The sequence below is a fragment of the Arvicola amphibius genome, chromosome 17 (genome assembly GCF_903992535.2).
Source record: "Arvicola amphibius chromosome 17, mArvAmp1.2, whole genome shotgun sequence".
NCBI lineage: Eukaryota > Metazoa > Chordata > Mammalia > Rodentia > Cricetidae > Arvicola > Arvicola amphibius.
This window is the reverse complement of record NC_052063.2, coordinates 20,373,712-20,394,591: the sequence shown is the minus strand read 5'-3', so window position 1 is coordinate 20,394,591 and position 20,880 is coordinate 20,373,712. Positions and strand designations below refer to the sequence as shown.

Genomic DNA, 20,880 nt, shown 5'->3' with positions numbered 1-20,880 from the left:
CACAAGAAAGAGATGACTCTTCTCTACTTTTTATACACTATATATTTTCTCATCATTCTGCCTTTTATCCTCGGATGAAAATGAATTCAGGGAAGTCACAAAAAAAGTCATTTCAGCTAAAGGCGTAGACTTGAGTAACATTAGACTTGAGTCTGGCTAATGCCCTGTTAACAGTGATTTTAAAAAAAGGGGAGGGGTGCTAAAGGGTTCAGTTTGTTTGTGTTTTTGTTCCTGGTGGAGATGGGCCTCCGACTCCACAGTGTTTGACACTCACTGTCCAGGGTTAGCTGGCAGTTCAGGGTATTTGAATGAACATGTGGGTTCTTGATAAAGAAGGTGTGTGTGTGTGTGTGTGTGTGTGTGTGTGTTGTATGTATGTATGTGTGTCTATGTTTTGTGTGTGTTGTGTGTATAATGTGTGTGTTTCTTGGTCCACAGGCAACAGGATTAGACAATGTTTTTTTTTAAATATAAATTTTTAAAAGCATTGCATATGATGCTTGTAAACAGAGTTTGGCTTTGTTTTTTTGTTGAAAACGAGATTGAGCCATCACAGTGCTTTTTCTACAGAGAGAGGACATCACATCCCTGATTGCCTTGAAAGGTAAGTTTTGGCTCCCGGTCCAGGTTAAATCATTCTCTCTCTATTTTTTTTTAATTTTTTTTTACATGATCAGAGGCAGGTTTTCAGCTGTAAGGTTTGACAGACTTAAAGAAGAAGCATGTTGAAGCATGAAACATGCTTCTAGGAAACATACGGATTGACTGTAAAAATTGTGGAATGGTAAGATACAAACAGGACTTGTAATTGTTCAATGTTTTCACTCAAGACTCCATGAACCATATATTTTATTTTTTTTAAAAAAATCATATTTATATCCATTTACAGAAGACTTACACATTTAAAAAGAAATGATACACAGTAATACATAAATGCCTATTATATTACAACATGAAAAAACAAGGAATTCCACCTCATAAAAGCATCGGATGTACAGAATTTATGATGTGGGTGATGTTCATATTTCAGATGACTTAAGCGTTTTTATTACAATCATAGTAAACTAACCAAACTTATTATCTGACTTCCCCCCCAAAATCACGTGTTTAACGTTTGGTAAACTGTTACGTATATTATTTCCTTAGAATTCAGTCTTCGTAAAGGCTTTCTCCGTTGGTCTTCGTAGGCAGTAGTGCACTTTAGGTCGTGTATACTGAAAAGATAACATCTGTGGAAGGAAACGAAGGGCATGAGTTCATTGGTAGCTGCTAGCCAGTCCATAGGTCTGGTCTAAAACCTCAGTGCAAAGAAAGCTATCTAGCATGTACCTAAGTGGATCGGTGACATTTGCTAGTCTCCACTTACTGTATTTCTGGGGTGTTAAGTAGGATTTGTTCAACTTTGGCCAAAGTACGACTATAGTAGAAACAGAGATAGTCACATAAAATGTCAGCATGCCTTCTGCATTTTTTATAGGTTGCTAATTATTAAGTTGAGTTGAAATGACCTATTCCGTAGAACAGATTTAGATTCTAGTTCATATATTTTAGAGTTCTTAGGATGATGCTTTACTTTAATCATGACAGACTATAAACCATAGCACATTTTGAAGTTTCTGTTTCAGCTGTATGTATTTTACCACCGATTACAGCCATAATTCCACAATTATGCTTACTGACACAAAAGATCAATAAGAAGTCTGTTTTGACTTTGTTGGTCACAATAGTCATGTTAATTTCTCACCAAAATAAAAGTAAAGACTGCCTTTGATGATCCTATTCATATTTTTATTTCCTTTAAAGTTTAATAACTAGGAAATATGAACTAGAATGACATGCATGGAAAAATTGCAAATAGCTCAAGATTAATTCTACGCATGAGCCTAGAGCTAAGCAGCAAGCACTACTGAAAATATTAGTCATTTATAAGCTCGTGAATTATTAAATTTCTGAGAAACTTACTATGTTATATGTTGAATCTGTTATAAACAGTATTTGGAAAGTCTCATGTTTAGCAATATGATTATATAGTCTAAGCCATGCCTTATGAGACCAAAGAGTATATCACAATAAAAAATTATATTAGCATAGCATTTTGTGAAATGAAAAAAAATTGTCTTAATTTTTTTTCTCTTTTATCAGTTAGTGACCCATGTAAGGTGACATGTCAGCTCCTATGTTAGTCCTGAAGAAAACACTAGGTTGTACAGAGATCCTGATTTAAGGCAATGAAAAAAAAAAAAAAACAGTGCAAGGCAGATTGCTGCTCTCTCTTTCTGCGTTCTTATCCCATCCCTGGGGATGCATACTGCAGCAAAACTATTTTTTTCCCAAATATCAGCTCATTGGAAATCACAGAGTAGTTTGGTATACCCAAATTTTAGGTTAAAGGAATTTTCCAAAATTTAAAATTTCTAAATCTAGGAAAGCAGTTTTACTCATAAAAAAGTTTTAAGAGAAAATTTCATGTTATATAGATGAAGTAATATCTTTCACTGGTTGGTAATTCCTTATAAATGACTTATATCTTATGTGTAAAACAAAGTTTTACACAATTTCTGTTCCCAGTTCTTCTAAATTTTGTTTCTATGTATACTTCCCAGATTCTTAAGATTAATACTTGCTTTCAACATATATAAATCATAATGGTAGAGACAAGACATTGGAAATTTAATATTTTTTCAACTTTGTTGTTAATATTAATCCACATCTAATTTCCTGCCTCTTACACTACTTGACTACAAACGTGTACAAATTCCTATTGTTTTGTTTTGACTTCCAAAACAGACACTTGAAGTCTAAGATATTCAAATGCCAGGCTCATACTAACAAAACTATATAAGTGTCAACATAAAATGCCACCGAAAATCATATGCTTAGCAACTCATTAATGTGGAATGGCTGAGTGGCAGGACTTCATCAGGCAGAGGGCAAAACACAGAAGACTGGTAATGATAGGAAATGCTCAATGAAGGATTAGGACTTCTAGATTCGTAGCGTGGCTGATCACACCTCTGTGTTGCTAGGACCATACCAAAGGGTATGGGGTATGTTGACTAGTCTCTGTAAACCCCATCTTTCTGTCAGTTCCTTGTTGCTCGGCCAAGAGACACTACTCACAGCAGGTTAGCGCTGCCTCCTTTGAGTGGCTTGTCAACATGAGTATGTGCGAACAGTGGAGTTGTCTAACCTCTGCAGTCTTGATGACGGAACTGCGAAGGAGAAAAGGGCTTTAGAGGTTCGCACACGAGAGATGAGAGAGAATGGTTTTCTTTGCGGAAAGGGATCCTGACCATACGCGCTAGACTATCTTTTCTCAGACACGAGCCACTCACGTTCCTCTTCTCTAGCCCCAGTGACTAATGAAAATTTACCGGAGTGCCATTGAGCTGAGCTCTCCAGTTGCAATATAGTCCTCCTTAGATGAAATCTGTAACAAAGCGACTCCCCAGGGTGAGCCTGCTTTTGCTGTGACGATTACTCTCAGAGAACGTGGTATTGTGGATTGTGGTGTTTCATTTCTTTTTCTTCTCTATGTAGTGACAAACTTCCATACTAATTTTAATCATGTTAAATTATTCATGAACCTTGCTAACAAGTTCCAAAATATTAACATGCTAAAGAAATGTGGATCAAAGACACTTTATGCACAGATGATTTTTAATTGCCATAACAGCTTGAAAAGAAATGAAGAGTCTAGATTATTATCTGAATAACAAGACAAAGACTGCTTTTCCTTGACGTCTCTCCAGAATGGCTGTTTCTTTTGTGAAGGATGTAGCATAAGTCTAGAGTCCACAGAGAGATGCAAGTGGGAAATCACTGTTTGTTTTGTGCAGGTTACTTCTCTTTTCACGTGTGTGATTGTTTATTTAAGGCTTTCTGCCTGGTCAGAGACAAAGCATATCTGATAAAACTTAATCTGAAGGATAAAACATAAAGTTTGTATTTCAACGTATAAAAGTGCCAATACAGTGAATTCCCATTTCTAGTTGGATTTGATTTCAAATAAAACCTGCATTTTATGTGGATTATTTATTTTGGCAATAGAAGAGAAAAGAAACACAAATCATGCATATGTGTGTTGTTTTTCCTAGATGTAGACATTAGTGGAACTGTTTTGTGGAGGCCTGTACATTATTTTTCAAATGTGTATAAAGTCTGATGGATTCATGCATCGCCAGTTTACACATTGTCTTTCTTTTGATTAAAAAAAAAAAGCACAATGGATTTCAAGCAGAGCAAACCAACTCAAGAAAAGAATCAATTCCGGAAGGCTATGCAAAGTTGAAGAATTATGTATCTTTGGCTAAGCAAGCTTTTTATGCTATAGGCAGAAGTGTAAAGGTACTGTACCATCTGTCGTCATTTTTCTTGACTGCCCAGATGTTGTAGTTAACCTGAACCCAGCTGGTAACGTCTCTGAGGACCCAGGCATCATGCTGATTCCGTGGACTTCGCGGGGAGGGAACTGCCTTCGCCAGGTTGAGCCACGTCTGAAATTCTTGTCATCGTTCTGCCAGGACAGAGTTAGAATTTGATGGGATGAAAACAAAGAAGCCACAGTCCATGCATCTGTGTGCTCAGGGGCATGCGGTAGAGTTTATTTAAATTCAGCCTGTCTAGTACACATGGGAATGCTATGCTTCATTTTGAACTCCTTTGTCGGTTCCAGAAGGAGACAGTAAATGCGATAGAAAATTTTTTTTGGATAAAATTTGAATATGATAAATCTAAAGTTTGTTACCTTTAAACATCCTTGAAATCATAGAATACTAAAGGTGTTTTTTTAATCTAAATAGAACATTGGATTTATTTGGTTCCATTTCGCGCTAAAGGATTTTTCAGTATGAGCCGATACTTAATTGCATCAGTTAAGTAGACTGCATTTGAGTCAAATAATCAACAAATATCACTTTTCTGCACACAACAGATAGATAGTATACAAAAATCTGTATTTGAGACACACTGGCTAGCACATGATACAATTAGCTATAAGCTTAATAAGAAACGCTAAACATGTGATTTGTTAGATTTTAGGTGATGATGAATTAACTGGATTTTTTTTTTTTTTTTTTTTTGAAAAATCTTTGCAGCCCGGGCTCCATCCTTTCAATTAGCACACTTGATTTTAAGGTAATACTAAAAGCAAAGGCTAGCTAACTCTGGTGGATAAATATTATATGCTAATGATGCTGTTCCTAGCTAGCCTCCAGAAGTTGGAGTGCAGGACTGAGTTCCCAAGGCCCAAATGAGTAGCTGAAGGAGGGAGAACATGAGCAAGGAAGTCAGAACCGCGAGGAGTGCGTCCACCCACTGCGGGGCTGGTCTAATGTGAGCTCACCAAGGCCAGCGTGACCTGGACTGAAAAAACATGGGATCAAACCGGACTCTCTGAACGTGTCGGACAATGAAGGCTGACTGAGAAGCCAAGAACAATGGCACTGGGTTTTGATCCTACGGCATGTACTGGCTTTTGGGGAGCCTAGTCTGTTTAGATGTGCACCTTCCTGAACCCAGATGGTGGAGTGGGTTGGACCTTGGACTTCCCGCAGGGTAGGGAACCCTGACTGCTCCTTGGACTGGCAAGGGAGGGGGAGGGGAGTTAAGGGAGGGGGAGGGAAATGGGAGGTGGGGAGGAGGTGGAAATTTTTAATAATAAAAAAAAGACCCTATTGCTGAAAGCACCAGATACATGAGCCCTAAGGCATGGTGAGATTAAGCTGGAATTCTGCTAGAAACCTAATGCCAAGTGTCTAGCTTTTATAATTCTAAAATGTACTGTGTTGATACCGGAAGAGGAAACAATCACCAATCCGTCTTATGCAGCTGTAGTCCTTCTGAGTGGCAATGATCTGAGTAGCCTGACAAAACATGCCCCCTGGTTCAATGGTGGCACGAACATTACAGGAGTAACCAACCACTCTCAGGTTGAATGTATGTAAGGCCTGCTCCATAAGATAGGACTCGCACCCAGCACCACGTTCAGGGCCAAGAACACGTGGATATACAGGATATGGGGAGCCCATTGATCTTTCTTTGCTAAATGGACATAGCATTTAACTGACTCCTAATGACTTGTCCTTCTGCCTATAGATTAACATAACTCTAAAACCTTATCAGAGATGCCTCTTTGTGCAGTAGATAGGGGTTAACTTAGAGACTCCCAACTGGTCATTGTACAGAGAATAAGAAACCATGGGAATGTTAAACCTATTATGGGACATCCATATCACACCCATTTCTTGCAAGGGCAGGGAATCACTGCAGAAGAAAGAGTCGAATGATTTCAAGAGCCAGAGGTGGTGGATGACTACAACGCAGCTTTGCTCTAGGCACAACAGGGAAGCCGTGCAGGTTTGTTCACAGTGGGTGTGGTAGTAGGCCAGAGATCTATACAAGCTCGAGGCAGACAAAATTCCAGCACTGAGAAAGAGGTGATCCTAAAATCTCACTCATGGCTTAGGAGCTATTGATAACCGATAGTTGCTGGGGAAGTGGGAGAGTTAATGTTCTCTAAATGTATGGTCTCTGAGAAGTTGATGGCCAAAATATATGGGTATCAATTATTGGATTCTGTGTGTTTATAAAAAAAGAATGAGGACCCACATTTGGATATATGACTTGGAGGGGATATTTTTGAAGAGTTGGGAGAGGGGTGAATATAATCAAAATAGAATGTATAAAATTTTCAAAAGAGAAAAAATGATGTAATTCTGGTCATCAATTCTGGTATGTCTCAGTGAAATAATCTCTCCACTTTCTGTATATACAAAGTACCTGTTCAAAGGCAATGATTTTCATTTGAAATAGTAACCAGAAACACAGAATTCAACATTGTATGTATATGTGTTTATTGCTCACAGGTGGATGAAGGAAACAATATATTTAAATATAGTATGGCCTCTCTGACTTGTATATATTTGGAGAAGCATTATTTAAATTAAATATTGATTAATAACATAAAACCCTAGCTTACATTTTAAGGCTGTATGATGGCTAGGCGGTGGTGGCGCACGCCTTTAATCCCAGCACTCGGGAGGCAGAGGCACATGGATCTCTGTGAGTTCGAGGCCAGCCTGGGCTACAAGAGCTAGTTCCAGGACAGGCTCCAAAGCCACAGAGAAACTCTGTCTCGAAAAAAAAACCAAAAAAAAAAAAAAAAAAAAAAGGCTGTATGACATCTTTAATTATTATACAGGTTAAGGTGTTGTTTTTTATTGGTGAGGAAAGAGTCTCAATCATTATGCTTTTCAACTTTTCTATCACCTCACAAAGCAATCATTGCAGAAAATTAATATTCTTGCAGCAATACCTTAAGGAGAAGTTTCCAAGAGCTAGGGCTAAGATGTACCTTTTTAAAAACTGGTCTTAAAACTATGTGTATGTGACTTTGCCTGTGTGTGGCTTTGTTTGTGTACAGTGCCTGCGGAGGTCAGAAATGATATCTGATCCACCGGAGCTGGAGGTAGAGGTACTTATGAGTTGCCTGATGTGGGTACTTGGGACTGAACTGTGGTTCTCTGAAAGATCAGTACATATTATTAATAGCTGAGCTGTCTCTCTAGCCCCCAAAGATACCTTTTTAATTGAAGTCAATCTCTTAGACATATATTAGAATTTTAGTTCAACAGAATCTTCCTGTGGGCAATGCAAACCCAAAAGTAAATTCACTATAGTTAAGGCAAGTTGCTTCACTAATTTTGCTCAGATTCACTGGACAAAAGATGTTACAGGATTACTGTTATTTAGCCTTGTGTTGTTATTGTGTGTGTACATGTATATGGTGTATGTATGTGTTTTATTCATGAGTCTTTGCACATAAACATATGCATTTTTGTGTGAGGACCAGAGTTCTTTTTTTAATCGTTGTCTGCCATATTTTGGAAGACAGGGCCTTTTATTATACCCTGAGCTCCTTGACTAGTTTGGCTGGCAAGCAACTCCAGTGATCTCTCTGTCTTAATCGCCTTAGTGCCAGAAATCACAGATGTCTGGTGTCTTTGCTGGACTTATATACTGGCAATGGAAATCCCAACTCAAGCCTTGATGCTTGTATGGCAAGTACTTCACTAACTAAACTACATTTTCAGCACTTTAGCTGTGTTTTGAACAATATACATCATTCTGATTGGAGAATATTTCAGATATTTTAGAAGTTGGTTTGGGTTATGTTTATAAATTTCTAAAATTGCCTTTGCACAGGGCACCATGGTTTTAGATCAGCAAAGTCATCTACCTTGTTCATTTAAATATAGAATTATTGGTGTAGTTTATGATTTTCCAAGATCATTTTAATTTTATGTGTTTTGTGGAACTGGATTAAACTTAGGATCCTGCATTTTATAGGCATACCCTTTAAACTGAGCTACATTTTCAGCATTAAATTATTTTCAACAACCCTCTTTGTAGGCAAGGAACACCAATACTTTCCATAAGAATTATGTCTCTATTTTCCACTCAATCCCAACATTTCCATATAATTTTTCCCAAAGATATTTTATTTTAAAAAAATCTCAGAAGGTCTATTTTAATGTAACTGTCAATTATAGAGAATGCAAATCTCCATTTCATTTACTCATTTCGGGTATCTTCTTACATATTCTTTGTTTTCCAAATTACTTAAGCTTGTGTATGCCCATGCTCAGGGCTTCTTGTACTCAGTATAACCATCATAGGCTACAACTTTCAGGATGTTTTCTATTTTTATTTATTTATTTATTTATATTTTGGTTTTTTGAGACAGGGTTTCTCTGTAGCTTTGGAGCCTGTCCTAGAGTGAGCTCTTAAAGACCAGACTGGCCTTGAACTCAAAGAGATCCACCTGCCTCTGCTTCCCAAGTTTAGGGATTAAAGGCGTGCGCCTCATCACCTGGTGATATTTTTTACTTTTAAGAAAACTAAACAAACAACCCTATATAAAATTACAAAGTTTCCAATTCATTGAAAGCATATTTTCTCTCTTTTAACATTCTAAAACTTCTGAAGACGATGTAATAACATTTAGAAACAAACACATTTCTTATTTAAAAGAAGAACTTATCCATACTAGAGTTTTAGTTGCCTAGGAATTTAAAAAAAAAAAAAAACCCTGTTTTTTGAAACTTTATGGTCACTGTTCGTGGATATGTCTTATTTTAAGTTAATTCTCAATGTTTAATTATGAAAGTGATTACATTCATGAATCTTGGTGCTAAACAGAAGTCCAGACTAAGAAATGTAACTTAAAATTTAAGAATAAATGAAAGTTTCTAAATGCTGCACATAGAACTTGCTGCTTTGCAGCCATTGTTCCTTCGGAGTACAGATGTGCTGTCGTTCTTTCTGTAAGCTGGAAGGTACTTGTAAAAATTAAAATATAATTGCATCATTTCTCCTCCCCCTTTCATTTTTCTACAGTCCCTCCCATGCTCTAACCCTCAATTTCATGGCCTCTTCTTTATTATTGACATTACAATATAATTACATTTCTTTCCTTACTACCTCCAAAACTTCCCAAATTCTTATTGCATGTTTCTACATATAATTTGCTCGGTCTGTATAATGGTACTTGTTTCTATGTCTTTAGGATTGACCATTTAGAATTGCACAACTGATTGGTGTGCCCTTCTCTGGGGAAGGCTATTGCCACTTGTAAGGGACTTCTGAGTGTGAGGTGACAACTCACTTCATCCAGTCGCCGCTCCGTTCCCAGGGCCAAGAGGTTATTGTACTCGCGTTCCAGAATCTGCCTGGCCTGTTGATATCAAATCAAAGTGACTGTCATCAAAGTAACATTTCATTCAAACAACATAAAGGTTTTATTTATCTGAAAATATAATACAAAAAACATTTTAGTAGAGAGAGACGCTTGCTTAAACCGCTGCAGTCAAAGAGCTCTTTGTTCAAATACTTATTTAATTCCAATTCAGCATTTTATGTAAAATTTAAAATGTTAAAAACAAAATCAAGTTGTATTGCATTGGATTTTATCAAGCTTACAATAGGTAATACACAAACTTTATACTTTAGTTTTTTTCTGTTTTTCATTTTGTTTGCTTGATTTTTTTTTTTTTTTCGAGACAGGGTTTCCCTGTAGTTTCTAGAGCCTGTCCTGGAACTAGCTCTTGTAGACCAGGCTGGCCTCGAACTCAGAGATCCGCCTGCCTCTGCCTCCCGAGTGCTGGGATTAAAGGCGTGCGCCACCGCCGCCCGGCTGTTTGCTTGATTTTTAACAAAGTCTTATTATAAATACAAAGGCTAGGAAGACACTATCCTAGGCTGGCTTTGAACTAGTGATCCCTATGCCTCAGTCACTAAAGTGTTGGAATTACAAGCGTGCAGCACATTGCCCAGTTTAAACTTCACATATGTAACGATTCTTGTGTTCTAGCTCTTCAAATGTTCTTTTTATGGGCTGGGCAGTAGAGTAGAGGCATTTTAATTTGTGTGGAAATCTGCTGAAACATAGAATTCTCCTTATTTAGTGATCACCAGGACACTCAGTTAAATGTAAGTATGATTAAATATATAAAGAGATGGGACTGCTTATCAGAGTTCAAAGGCCATCAGACATAGGCATGATATGCAGGCAGAGGGGCTATATCACAGAAACTCCAATTCTCTGCCTTTCCAGTTTTTGAAAAATAATATTTTTATGTTCATTGGTGTTTTGTCTGTATGTATGTCTGTGGGAGGGTGTCAGAAGCCCTGGAATTTGAGTTACAGACATGTTGGAGCCAAAATGTGGGTGCTGGGAATTGAACCTGGATTAGCTGGAAGAACAGCCAGTGCTCTTAACCACCGAGCCATCTCTCCAGCCCCTGCTTTTCTAATTTTAAGGTTGTGTTTGACTAGCAATATTATCTTAAAAGTAAAATTTCTGCAAAAGAAATCGTGAATGTATTAAGGAATAAGCCAGGGACAGAGACAGATGTATACACATGTCAGGCACATGTGGACTTTGAGCTTCCGGAAGTTGAGTGGGAGATTGTGGTTAATGGAGCAGAGAGAACAAGGGCTGTGAGAAAGGCTACTCGTTGGACACCAAGTTAAAGGGTTGCAAGTCATCCATATAACTGGAGGAAACTATAATATATTTTGAATTACTGAAGGTAGATGAAATATCTTAATTTCTTTGTGACTGATTTTAGCTCTGGTCCTAGCTGGCTTGGAACTCATTGCATAGACCAGGTTTGCCTCAAGGTGAAGATCTACCTGGCCATTTTAAAAGATTTTATCACAACAAAATGAAAATGTCTAAGGAAATATATATGTCTAGCCTAAACACATATGTAAGGATTCTTGTATACTAATTAAGATCATTTTAATAAAAACAAAAATAAATTCACAGCCCTATATTTTCCCAAGGGAAATACTTGTTATTCTATTAGTCACGACCCAGTGAAGCACGGCACAAAAGGGCTTGCTTGCCTGGGTGTTCTGTGTTGGAATCTGCAACAATAAAGCCAAGCTGCTGTAGTCAAAGTTCTCGTCGAGGGCTATAAGTGAGCCATGAACTCCACTCTCCAGGATATTATTTGCATATTCTCGAAGTCCAATCGCTTGTATCCAGCGAATAACTCGATCATTGCTCCACACTAAAACATCTAGGAAAAGAAATGTATCGCGTCAAGATACAACCATTTGCATGATGACTCAAGTCCTGGCTGAAAGGAGCAACAGGTATCTGGCAAGTGACATTTGTGCTGATCTCTCTGATCCTGAGAGTTGTTTACTCCTTTCTTTTACATTAACATGCTGTTCTAATCATCAACCTTTGCTTTACTGAATCTCATAATAATGGTAATTTCCAGAAGCTTATTGTTACTGAAAGAACAGTATTCCTATCACACTGAATGCTGTCTGAAAGTGTTTATTGCTACTTTTATGTCAGGACTCTGGGATCTAGCTGAAGTTGGGTGCTTTTGCCACCAGATGGGGATAGTTGTCCCTCCCTCCTTCTTCATACTCCTAGTATCCCCTTTTTCTCGCCCTTTCTCATTTTTTCTCTCTCTTTATCTATATAGACAAATAAATACACACATATACACACATAGTGTGTATATATACATATATACACATACATACATGTATGTATACATGCATATATATAGTAACATATACATATATATAAATGTGGACATATATATGTGTATTGTAGGCACATATGTACATTTATCTAGATCAACATTCTGGTTCTAGTGCCGTTCTTTATTGGCAGTATTTTTAACCACCACTTCAATATTGCATATTGCATAATTCGAAGATCCTCATTTTTCTCCTGATGCTACATGTAAAAGAGAATTATAAGAACTAAAAGAGCCTTGATTCTTTGCTATTTTATCATTCTTTTGAGTTTTTGAGACAGGTTTTGTCTGCACATCTTTGACTGTCCTGGAACTCATTCTGTAGACCAGACTGGCTTCGAACTCATTGAGATTTGTCTGCCTCTGCCTTCTTGAGTGCTGTGATTAAGCACTCTGGCCACACTTGGGCATTAAGTCATTATTTTTCCAATAATTTACTAATGAAGAAGCTCAAGCACACATTGACACCATAGGCTGATTTTTTTTTTTATCGTTTAAAGGTCGTATCTCAAGGAAGTACAAAACATTTAACATTAAACCTTCAGAGGCAATGCCATGTATGCCTGTTTGAGATAAAACTCAGAAAAAAATGTGTTTTATTCATCAATTCTATCATGTCTTTCTGGTGTGGGAGGTCCTTCTGTCTGTGTGTTGCTTTTTTTGGTTAATGAATAAAGAACTGCTGTATTCTGGGAGAAAAAGGGCCTTGTCAGACAGACAGCATGGAGCTGCTGGAGACAGATGCTGCTCGGAACATTAGCCAGTAAGACACAGCAATGTGGCCATACACAGATTAATAGAAATGAGTTAAATTAATATGTAAGAGCTAACCAATAAGAAGCTCAAGCTAATGGGCCAAGCAGTGATTTAAATAATACAGTTTCTGTGTGAATATTTTGGGTATAAGCTAGCTGGGAGGCCCAGAAGCAACAAACAGCCCTTTCCTCCTACATCTTTCCTTTATGAATCAACAGAATGATGCATAGAAACTATAAAATTATATGTAGATCATAATAATTTGTATGAAAAATTAAGGAATTAAAGATTAAATAAGAAAAAAAGGTTTTCTCTACTTGTTAAAAAGAAATCAAAGTATTTGGAGTGCCAAACTAAAAGCAGCATTTCTGTAAATATTCTTCTGAGTAAAATTTATACTTAAGTATATGTATATTTAATATATGTATGTATGTGTAAATATATATGTAAATATATGTAGACATAGCTAAAGTTTTCTTTGAAAAACTGCTATTAACATGTTCTACTTGCTCATTTGCCTTCAGCATGGGTGTCCTCATGCATGATATTTAAACAAAACAATATCGTTGTGCCAAGCAGGAGCATGACCCATTCCCACAGCCCTGTGTCTCACTCTGGCAGTATCCTGTATTAGCTCTGGCCAGTACTTGTCTGTACACCTACATTACTTCTCATTTCCATTGTTCTTATATTATGGTGTGTCCTCCATAGACACCATGTCAATGCTATTATTTTATTTCTGCTTGAAATCCATTAGTTATCATATCTCTATTCCATATTATTATTCAGAATATTCAACTTAAATCTGCCATCTCTTTGCTTGTTTTAGCTTTCCTTTTTTCCTTATCTTTTTAACATTACGCATTTTCTATATAATTTTATACTAATTTCCTTTTTACAGTTCTATTTTATAATATTCTGCCACAAGTCATACTTAAAACTTAAACTGTACAATTTGATTCCTGAAAGACTTCTATATCTTGGCCCTTATATTACTTTATTGATAATATAAAGATCTTCTAATCATTTAATTTCTTTTGCCCCACCACAGTCATTGTAGCATTTCAGGTGTTATTTGTTGCATTCTGTGACAATCTAAACCCCCTAGACATTATTACCGCAGGAGTAATAATAATTGTACAAATATATTCTTTGGGTATGTATCCACACTGCAATCTATATTCTCCTCATAGTTTTTCTTTTATCTAAATTTGTGATTCTAGTATTTATTTCCCATTTTGACTTGGTCTCAGATTTTGTTTTCCTGAAAATGTATTAATTCTGCCTGTTCTATTAGTGGACCTATAGATTCCTAACTATCTATTATCTCTACTGGGTAGGTGTGGGCAGGTCACACCATCAGTTTACTTCCTTTTACTAAATGCATGATTTATTATAGGCCAATGAGATAAACATTTTTTCAAAATGATAAGAAATATCAAATTTTCAACTTGACAATGTGTAGTTGCAAATATGTACATAAACATGCTTTTTCATGCTTGGTAGTCTAAGATGTATTAATTTGTTTCTGCAAATCTATATCAGGCAAAATCCCCATCATGCCTGCAGTTAAGAGTAATTAAATAAAACAATGCATTTGTGGCATCGAGACAAACTCTACTTGTAACTTTTCCACTTAGGGACAGCCTCATAGAAATCATAATATTATAAATATCTTTCATAGCAAAACTATACCCTGGCATTTATGCTTAATAAGAATTCTCTAGATCCAAACAGCAAATGGCTGAAGATCAATGTCAGCTGTTTCTTGGCAACAAGTTAAAAGTTAGTACATTCTTGACACCTTCCCCGTATCAGAAACATGCTTTCTAAGGTGAAGGTTAATTAGCACTTCTGGTTAATTAACACTTCCCATAATAACAGAGGCATCTAGTCCGAGTTGAGAGCTAGGGCTCTAAATGCCATCAGATCAATTGTGGGAAGCAGGGGCTACTTATGATCTCACTGGCAGCTCCTCATATGTGATTGTTTGTAATACCAATGAATAGGAGCAGCTTCCTCTGAAGGCTACAGTCTAAGCAGCAACTGCTAAATAATAATAGAGCATTTGCTACTAGGCTAAATGTGCAATTTTCCTCCTTTAGATCAATCTAAGGCATAATGCAATCTAGTTAGAAAACATACTTCAGAAAGAACTTGAGAAAGTGGTATCCCACGGACAAAATCTACTCATGAGACAAATATCTTTTTTTAGGTCATACCCACATTCACTTCTGGGGTCTACCCTTGGTCCATTAGCTCCCAAATTTTAATTCAACTGTAGAACGATACACTTAAAACAACCTACAATTTCTCAGGGTCCAAAAGCATCAGAGAACTTGTTTTTGAAAAAGAAAGAAAAAAGCACTTCTGCTTCTTTGATAGCAAGCTAAATGAAGTGATGGAAGAACCCATTGTGTATACAAACTGATGAACAATGTATTGGAAAAAAACGTTCAAATATTCATCTTCACAAGCATTCAAGTTATTTAGCATTCAGAATTGCTCGAGATAAATGTTCTGAAGTGGAAACAAATGAACGTAAGGGAAGCCTGAGACAGGGAATATCAAATAAAACTGCATCAGAGTTAAATTTTAACACCATTTTCTTATGTAAATTAAACCCCAAAGGAAGTGAAGAGGAAACAGAATTGTACCAACTCTGAACAGGTAATGTGGCTGAGACCTAGACAATCCCACTCAATATTATGAAACACATGCCAGTGTCAGGCCATGGGTCATGGGAAATGGGACTATTACTCCTCTCTGTGCTGGATAATTTTGTGTCAATTTGACAAAACCTAAAATCATCTGGGAAGAGGTAACCCAAATTAAGAAAATGCCTCCACTCTGGTAGATCAGCTAGCTTGTTGGAGCCCATTCCCTAAGGTGGGATGCCATGCTCAGCCTTAATGCAGGTGGGAGGGACTTTGTCCTGTCCCAACTTAACATGCCAGACTTTGTTGACTCCCTATGGAAACCCTTACCTGGTGAGAGGAGTGGATGGGAGGTGGACTAGGGGGTGAGAGGTGGTAGGCGGAGGGGTGGTGGGAGAACTGTAGTTGGAATGTAAAATGAAATTAAAGAAATAAGTGATTAAAAATACCTCCAAAAGATCAGGTTATAGGCAGACCTGTAAGGCATTTTCTTAATTAGTGATTGATGTAGGAAGTCCCACACTATGGCAGGTGGGGCTACCCCTGGGCTGGTGGTCCCGGGTTCTTTAAGAAAGCAGACTTAGCAAAACAAGGGAAGCAAGCCAGGAAGTAGTATTCTCCATGGCCATGACATCAGCACCTGTCCTGTTTGAGTCCCTGTCCTGACTTCTTTCAATGACGAACAGTGCGAAATGGATGTTATATGACAAAAAACTCTTTCCTCCACAACTTCCTGTTTGGGCATGGTGTTTCATCACTGAAAGAGAAACCCTAACGATGATAATATTTAAAACTTTCCTCAAAAACATTTAGACACATTTTAAAAGGATTTTTCTCCTTTAAAAAATATAAGAGATTAAAACAACTTACAAAAACAAAACAAATAAACAAACAGAAAAACCAGAGGCTTCTGGATGCTTATATTTGCATACAGAGACTACACATTTATTTCCTGGTAACCTCAACCAGAATAATCACACAAAAACTATATTATTACTATACTCTTTGGCCAAAGGCTCAGAAATATTTCTAACTAGATCTTATATCTTAAATTAACACATTTTTATTAATCTATGTGTTATCATGAGACTGTGGCCTACTGGTAATATTCTGGCATCTTTGTCTTTCAGCAGTTACATGGCATCTCTTTGATTCTGCTTACTCTCCCTCTCTCTCTCTCTCTCTCTCTCTCTCTCTCTCTCTCTCTCTCTCTATTCCTGCAAAAGTCTGTCCCATGCTGTGTAGATTTTTAGCCTCACAAACTTGGAGATATATCTCTTCTTTCGAAACTTATATTGATATTTTGTCATAATAACTCAAAACTGAAAATGGCATGGTTAATTATTAAATATGTAATGCTTCAAATATATTTGTAGCCCAGATTGTCTTTGTGCACATAATGATTACAACAGCTAATCTTGCATCATAACAACATCCTGAATTACAATTATTAGTGGACTGGTGACTTTCAGAGAGAAGATATTTATAGAACTTCCGCACAAATTCCCAATATAATTTTTATATTTATAAAAAAATTTCTGAAAACCAAGATGAAATCTACTTCCAATAATTTTTCTTTAACAATTGGAAAGAGCTAATGGTCTCTAACAAATGAAAAGCTATTATACTTGTTTTTAAATATTATATTTTCTCCTGTGTATTAAGGTAAACAGGTAAATTGTTATAGTTTTAGTGCCCCACAGATATTCCTATGTTGGGTTCTTTTTTTTTTTGCTTAATGATATAATATATGCTGTATAAAAATATATCAAATTTTTTGTGTTATGGTGACAATATTCTTCTAAAAGTTTAACAAAAAGTCCTACAGAGCCCCCTTTTTGTTTTATTGGGTTTTTTGTTTGTTTGTTTGTTTTTGACACAGGGTTTCTCTGTAGCTTTGGAGCCTGTGTTGGCACTTGTTTTGTAGACCAGGATGACTTAGAACTCACAGACTTCTGCCTGCCCCTGCCTCCCGACTGCTGAGATTAAAGGCATGTGCCACCCCTGCCTGGCCCAGAGAGCCACTTTTAACATAGGCAGAGAACGTATGTTCAGAGAGATAAATCTACTTCTAGGAAGACAAGAGTGTGTCCTCAAAATTATTGAATCTATGATTTGGCAATTTCCTTGTCCATGTGATAATTAGGGATGAGACAGCAATGGCAGTTGGAACAAAAAGTGTAATAGAGTCTGATAATGGTTGTATTATATACATTATTTTAGGTTTCAGATTGGATGTATAAAATCTTTCATAGGAAAGACATTTGTTACTAAATGAGGGTGTGTTACCTTTTATTTCATGTTGGCTTGCTTCTCGTCTTCTCTCTAATTCTTTTCTATCATAGTTCAACCTTTTCAAGCACATAATTCCATATTGTAAACTTGTTCTATTTTAGAAAAGAGAAAACACATTAAATTGCTTCCACAGATGAAGAATATTCTGTTAATGATCTACATTACTTTTTAGAAGAGCCCATTTATCAGTTTCGTCTACAATAGCACCCTTAAGTTGGGTTGGATTAAATTTTTAATTTTCTCAAGAATAAGCTGTTTCTAAAACATAGAAAATATTTAAAGAACAGGATATTCAGAATTCTGAAATTAATTAGACATAGTTATCCATAGTTCCATACATATCCATATGTATACACACATTAGTATGCAGACAGCTATGCATCTGTCTTCAATTTAGCGTTTTCTACAGTACATTTTAGCAAATAAGTGTTTTATTCCTCTGCGAAGAAATTAATGTCTCTCTTTAGAGGCAGAAACAACTTTATAGGCAATCAATGATTCCTTGACTGATGAAAACATGAGTGAATTAAGGAGTAAGGCAGAGTACAGGATATGGACAAATTGCAAACCACACTAGGAAAGACCAGCGAGTAAAAAAGAACAAGCCTACTGAGTCTACCGAGACTGCAGAGAAGGAGCTGTGGAAGAGAAACGTCACAGCACTCAACAGAGTAGCATGCAGGAAAGGCTGGGCTACTAGGGAAACAGACCATTATATATTATACTGCAGTACTGTGGATGAAATTTCAAAGATGTGGTGATATAGAGGCACACTATGTAGACCTGAAATGCAGGCTAGGAGTTAGGGGTCAAATATAGTCCCATATGGGAAATCTGGATAAGTCAAAGCAAGATTTTCATTCCCTGGATGAGATGCATTCAGGGGTAATTTTCACAGGGGAGAAGGATGATAATAAAAGTATTTCTTGCCATTTTTGTTTTGCTCAGGGAAGAATGATCCCCTAATATGTATCATATAAGGAAATGACCCTAGGAGATAGAAAAAAAATTAAGGCCTTAGAGCAGTAAGTATGTAAAGGAAACCTCACGGATACGCAGGGAGAAGAAATAATAAAATTAGACATAATAATAATAGTTTGAATAATATTAGAAATAAGAGTATAATAGGAAAATAAAAGAATTTGTAGGCTTAAAGTAATAATTATTGACTATCATCACTTTCTTAAATATTTAGCAGTATATTCAGACATGTACAGCAGAAACTATACACTCATACATACATACGTACACATATATGCATGTATGTATTTCTATGTTATATACTTTAATAACAATGTGACACAAACTTCTGAAATCCCAGAAAAAAAAAACATGAATGTATATCTCCCTACATGCATATATTGAAGCATTTACCTCCATTGTCCAGAATTTGGCTATATTTAGAGACAGGACCTTTAAAAGGTAACCAATTTAAACAATGTCATCAAGCAGACCCTAATCTATTGTTATAAGAAGAAATAATTTGGAAAATCACAGACAGGGGAAGTGTATACTTATAGAAAAAAAGACTACGTGTGGAAACACAATGAGGATGCAAGGTCGCCAAATAAACAGACCCGTTCATACCTTGATCTTTGCCTCCACAGCCTCGAGTAGAGGCTACCAGACTACAACATAGAATTTTAAAAAAGAGTGTCGTTCATCATTAGCCCTTGTAAGCCTGAAAGAATATAAATGATCTAAAGCAAATATTTGTCCCTTATTCTCATGTTCTGATGGATTTTAATTAAAACATTTAGTAGGTTTTAAAAAAATAAAGGTGCTAATAACCCAAAATATAAACATCCATGTAAGAACAAAAAGCACAATTATGTTCTTCATAGAAGAATCTCTTTCCTGTTTTTTTTTCTCGCATGTCTTTAAGTTACCTGGTTTATAACTACGTGGCCTTGTAAAGGGTGATACTACAAATATTCAGTTATCCTTAATAGAATTTTTCTTTTGTTCTTAGATTTTTTTCATTTCCTTTTATATGTGTTTTGCTAGCATGCATATGGGTGCACCGTGTACATGCTTGATACCCATGAAGGCCAGAAGAGGGCATCAGATCAGTTGGAACTGGACTTAATGATGGTTGGGACCCACCATATGGATGCTGTTACGCAAATCTGGGTCTTCTGCAAGAGCACCTAGTGATCGTAACCACGGAAACATCTCTTTCCTCCATAAGTGATTCTCTAACATAAACTGAAAAAAATAATTTTTTAAAAAATCCAAACAAGAAGAAACAAAAGTACACACTATGAACATAACTTGTATATGTGCCTTTGCATAAATTCCAGGCATATAACATAAACATAGCTCTCCACTAGAACACCCTTCAGTTTGCTGCTTGAGCCCTTCTTCCACGTAGATGACACAGACCGTTTGAATGAGAAACACTGCCTTTCTACTGTCCTTCTATTTCGTGTTAGTTCGCTGCAGATAGTGGTTTCGCTTTCATCATTCTTTTCTGAGAACCTACCGATGGAAACTATCCACCATTTTTAAATGGACACGAAGATCTTTCTTGGTGAGGTGGTCTAACATTCTTGCATCAACCAAGCATTCCATAAAGTAACTTCTGTATTGAGGCAACCCCAGGCTGGGAAGCCATTCATTTCCGATCCACTCGTGATTCATATCTCCATAAGCCAGGGTCTGTAGAAAGACCGGACACTGGAATTGTTTTATAGCAGTCAAGTTTCTTAACCAACAAAATGAGATGGTAAATGGAGGATATTAGCAAGTAGTATGACTCAAACTTCATGACTATGGTACATGTGTTAACAAAAAGAGAGATTTAACCTGAATGCATTTGTTTACTTTAACACAATGCAAACTCTGCACAATTTTATAGAACATTTGCCTGTAGAAATAATTAACTTCATGGTGTATTTTAAAACAGTAAATTTTGTCCAAATATGTGTCTTGTTAATGATAAAAGCGAGCATATAGCTTTTGGTATGGTATGCGTTTTAAGACTAAAGATTCCATTGCTATACCGGGAGAATTCTGTTCTTTCTTTTATGTTTGAAGTACTGCTCCATTTCTCTTCCATTTCCCTCTATTAATGATCCTATTGTTATTGTCTTTGTGTCCTA

General features: G+C 36.6%; 1 protein-coding gene across 1 annotated transcript in view; it reads right to left on the bottom strand.

The window, feature by feature from the left end:
- Positions 1-478: 478 nt before the first annotated feature.
- The window catches only part of Ppfia2 (PTPRF interacting protein alpha 2), a 404,134-nt gene continuing 383,732 nt past the window's right edge, over positions 479-20,880 (bottom strand). The window contains 7 exon segments of the mRNA XM_038314717.1: positions 479-1,229; positions 3,121-3,212; positions 4,357-4,516; positions 9,668-9,736; positions 11,413-11,588; positions 17,771-17,868; positions 20,262-20,455. Of these exon segments, the coding sequence (XP_038170645.1) occupies positions 3,154-3,212; positions 4,357-4,516; positions 9,668-9,736; positions 11,413-11,588; positions 17,771-17,868; positions 20,262-20,455 (756 nt within the window). The 3' untranslated portion in view covers positions 479-1,229; positions 3,121-3,153.